Source organism: Cicer arietinum, chromosome 7, assembly GCF_000331145.2.
Source record: "Cicer arietinum cultivar CDC Frontier isolate Library 1 chromosome 7, Cicar.CDCFrontier_v2.0, whole genome shotgun sequence".
Taxonomy (NCBI): Eukaryota; Viridiplantae; Streptophyta; class Magnoliopsida; order Fabales; family Fabaceae; genus Cicer; species Cicer arietinum.
The window spans coordinates 32,450,160-32,453,469 of record NC_021166.2 but is presented as its reverse complement, the minus strand read 5'-3'; the positions used below and the strand labels follow the sequence as shown (position 1 = coordinate 32,453,469).

Sequence of the window (3,310 nt, the reverse complement as noted above, 5' to 3'; positions counted from 1 at the left end):
GCAAGATCATCGAGCGGTTCCCCCCCGCCCAGCTCATCAACATCTTACAAGACGCCGTCGTCCGCCATCCCGACGTTCTCTCATCCGTTCGCGCCGTTGCCGACACCGACATCTCCCAGCGCAAGCTCTTCATCCGTGGCCTCGGTTGGGACACCACCACCGACGGTCTCCGTTCCCTCTTTTCAACCTACGGTGAACTCGAAGAAGCCATCGTAATCGTCGATAAGGCAACCGGCAAATCGAAAGGTTATGGCTTCGTCACGTTCCGTCACGTGGACGGCGCCCTACTCGCCCTTCGTGAGCCTAGCAAGCGCATCGACGGGCGCGTAACAGTCACGCAGCTTGCCGCAGCTGGGAATTCAGGCTCCAACACCAACTCCACAGACACTGCTCTCCGCAAAATATATGTATCGAACGTGACGCCGGATCTTGCAGCAGACAAGCTTCTTGCCCACTTCTCATTGTATGGGGAGATTGAGGAAGGCCCATTGGGCTTCGATAAACAGACAGGACGGTCAAAGGGGTTCGCTCTGTTCGTTTATAAGACCCCGGAGGGGGCACAGGCTGCCCTTTTGGAACCCGTGAAGAATGTGGAGGGGCGGCAGTTAAATTGCAAGCTGGCAATAACAGATGGGAAGCAGCAAGGGGTGCGCGGTGGCGGTGGTGGGCCGGACGCTGTTCAGGGTCGTGGGAATGCACATGGCAATGGAATTGGGATGGCTCCAACAGCTGGGCCTGGGTCGGGTCAATATGGTATGGGATCTTATGGAGGGTATGCTGGTGGCCATCAGGGTCAGCCTCCCATGAATAATCATCCTATGAATTCTTCTGTTGGTGTGGCGAATCAAGCTCCATCTTCAATGGGTGGTGCTGGTGGGTATGGTGCTGGGCTTGGTGGTCATTATGGAGGCTACGGTGGGCCCGCAGCAACAGGTTTTGGTAGTGGTGGTGGTGGTGGTTATGGAGGAGGTAGTGGTGGGGCTGGTGCTGGTGCTGGTGGTGGACATGGTGGTTCCGCTGGTGGTTTGGGTAGTGCTGGTTCCATGTATAGATTATCGAGTTCAGGTGGAATGCAAGCTGGTGGGTATCCTGAAAGTGGACACTATAGTTCATCGGGTTATCAGAATCAGCATCATCCTCCTGCCGGGGCGTCACCTGTACCAAGGGTTCCACCTAGTTCTATGTATCCAAATGTGCCTCCTTACTACTAAGGTAATTTTGAATCTCCTGGTTTATAATACTCTTTAGGTCAATTTTTTAAGTTATATGTTTTCTTTTTCTTGGTTTTTCTTCCTCTGTTATTAGTGTGTTTCTTTATTTACTTCATGTACTACTATTGCTTGGTAAAATTATTATTTGCATTGCACTTAGCAACAGTGTTCTATTCATGAATAATGATCAGTAAGGAAGTAAAAAGGATTTCTGATTTATAACAGTGTCGTTTCATGTCTGAGGTCTCAACAGTGTTATAGTTCAAAATTTGCCTTTCTTGTGTATGTTATGGAATGTTTTCCTTGTGTCATAGTTTGTGGTTTGTGTCTTTTTTCTCTTTTGATCAATGTCTTAATTTAATTGTCACTTTGACCTCTTTGCTTGTCATCGTTTAAAATGCCATATTAATTGAATTGAACATACTTGTTTGCTTGTGGTGTTGTTGGAGATTGCAGCTGATTGGGGGCTTTCTATACTGATCGATGATTGTTGGGATTCTCTGATGCGATAGTAATAACTAGATAAATCCTTAATTGAAAGTTGTTAATAGTGAATTTGTGATGGGTCGTAAATTCCATCTTTCAGTATGGAATTTGAAAATGAATGTACCGAGCCATGGAATTTTTTCAACTTTTGATTTTAGGTTATTTACTATCTTTTTTAAATTTATGTTGCAGGTATTTGTTGAAGTGTTTTGTCAAAATTTCATTTGTGTCTTCTGATTTATTGATGTAGGCTGATGTGTTTGAACAAAAAAATGTGGATAATAAGATAAGATTTGTCATTTTCTTCACATATAATAACATAGTACAGTACCCATGTGGATAATAAGATTTGTTTAGTTTCACTTTTCATTTATATTACTAGTTTTAAGGTAGGCCAGTGGATATTTGTATTAAGGTCAAAGATTCAAAAGTAACTCCTTGATAACCACAAGAAAGAATATGGAGGTTTCACCTTCATGCTTTTCCATTGTGAACAGAAGGAAGATAGATGAGTGTGCCATGGTTGTTTTTTTGTTATTTTTTTAACTTGACTGCAACCAATTTGGTTTACTTGCTCTCAGAGTCTCAACTCATTCATTATGTTTTGCATACCAACTCAGTGATTTATAATTGTGTGGCGAAACACCATTCAATACAGAAATTGCATGTTGTAAAATCTAAAGTCTTGGAAATATATGTGGAAACATAGTTTATTTCTTTTTGAAACTCTTATTTAGTGCTTATCCAATATTTAACATGTTCTGTTCTGTTACTTTCATTTCCGATTTAGAGAATCACCTTGATACTTGTTATTTTGTTTGTCCACTTCTTTCCTATATAGTTTCATGCCTTTGGTATGTGGTTTGTGGTTTTTGCCACTCTGCCTATATAGTTCCTAGTTGTTGTGCATGTTTCTTTTATTCCTTGCTTAAAATTATCTTGAAAATTGTAATTTGGGTTGTATTTTGACATGGATGTGCCACCTAGGAATGGGTGTGCAATAATTTTGTCATTGAGTATTCACTTTTACAGTATATATTCTTTGAATGATGGTTGTGAAATGATGAATTGAGTTGAATGGATGTTTGATTCAGGTGTATCATCGCTTGTTGGTGCAGATCTTTGTGTGCTTCTGGTGATTGCGTTATTGCAGACTGTGTGCTCTGGTGTAGTGATTGTGTTAGCCTGTCCTTTTACAGCCTTTTGATTTCATCTGTCCCTTTTTAATATTTGATCCATATGTTGTTAGTTAAGTTATTGACATAGACTAGTTTTGTACTTTTAGCTGGATCACTTTAGCTGTTACAGCCTTTGTTTCAATTATATGGTTACTTATCGTAATTTCTATTAGATGAGTATGTACTTAGTTACATTTTCCTTGGATTATCAATAATTTCTATTTCAGTGTTACATCATACCCTCCCCATTTTGATGATGTGCTTATCAGAATTTTCTTTGTAGAGTATGAGATGGATTATAATGGTGTCAACTATTTTTAATGCCAAAACAACTTTGCTTATCCAATAAGCATTGTAACTTCACATATTTTTCACATTTGGGATTAATAGAAGTTGTTTAACATATGCCATTTTCGGTTTATGGTCTGCCTGTAA

The 3,310-nt window shown here is 40.5% G+C and overlaps 1 protein-coding gene across 1 annotated transcript in view; it reads left to right on the top strand.

The window, feature by feature from the left end:
• The window catches only part of LOC101515613 (UBP1-associated protein 2C-like), a 3,417-nt gene extending 310 nt beyond the window's left edge, over nt 1–3,107 (top strand). Inside the window, exons 2-3 of the mRNA XM_073370937.1 lie at nt 1–1,212; nt 2,792–3,107. The exon at nt 1–1,212 is cut by the window's left edge and continues 8 nt beyond it. Of these exons, the coding sequence (XP_073227038.1) occupies nt 1–1,211 (1,211 nt within the window). The 3' untranslated portion in view covers nt 1,212; nt 2,792–3,107. The remainder of the gene's footprint in view (nt 1,213–2,791) is intronic.
• The last annotated feature ends 203 nt before the right edge of the window (nt 3,108–3,310 follow it).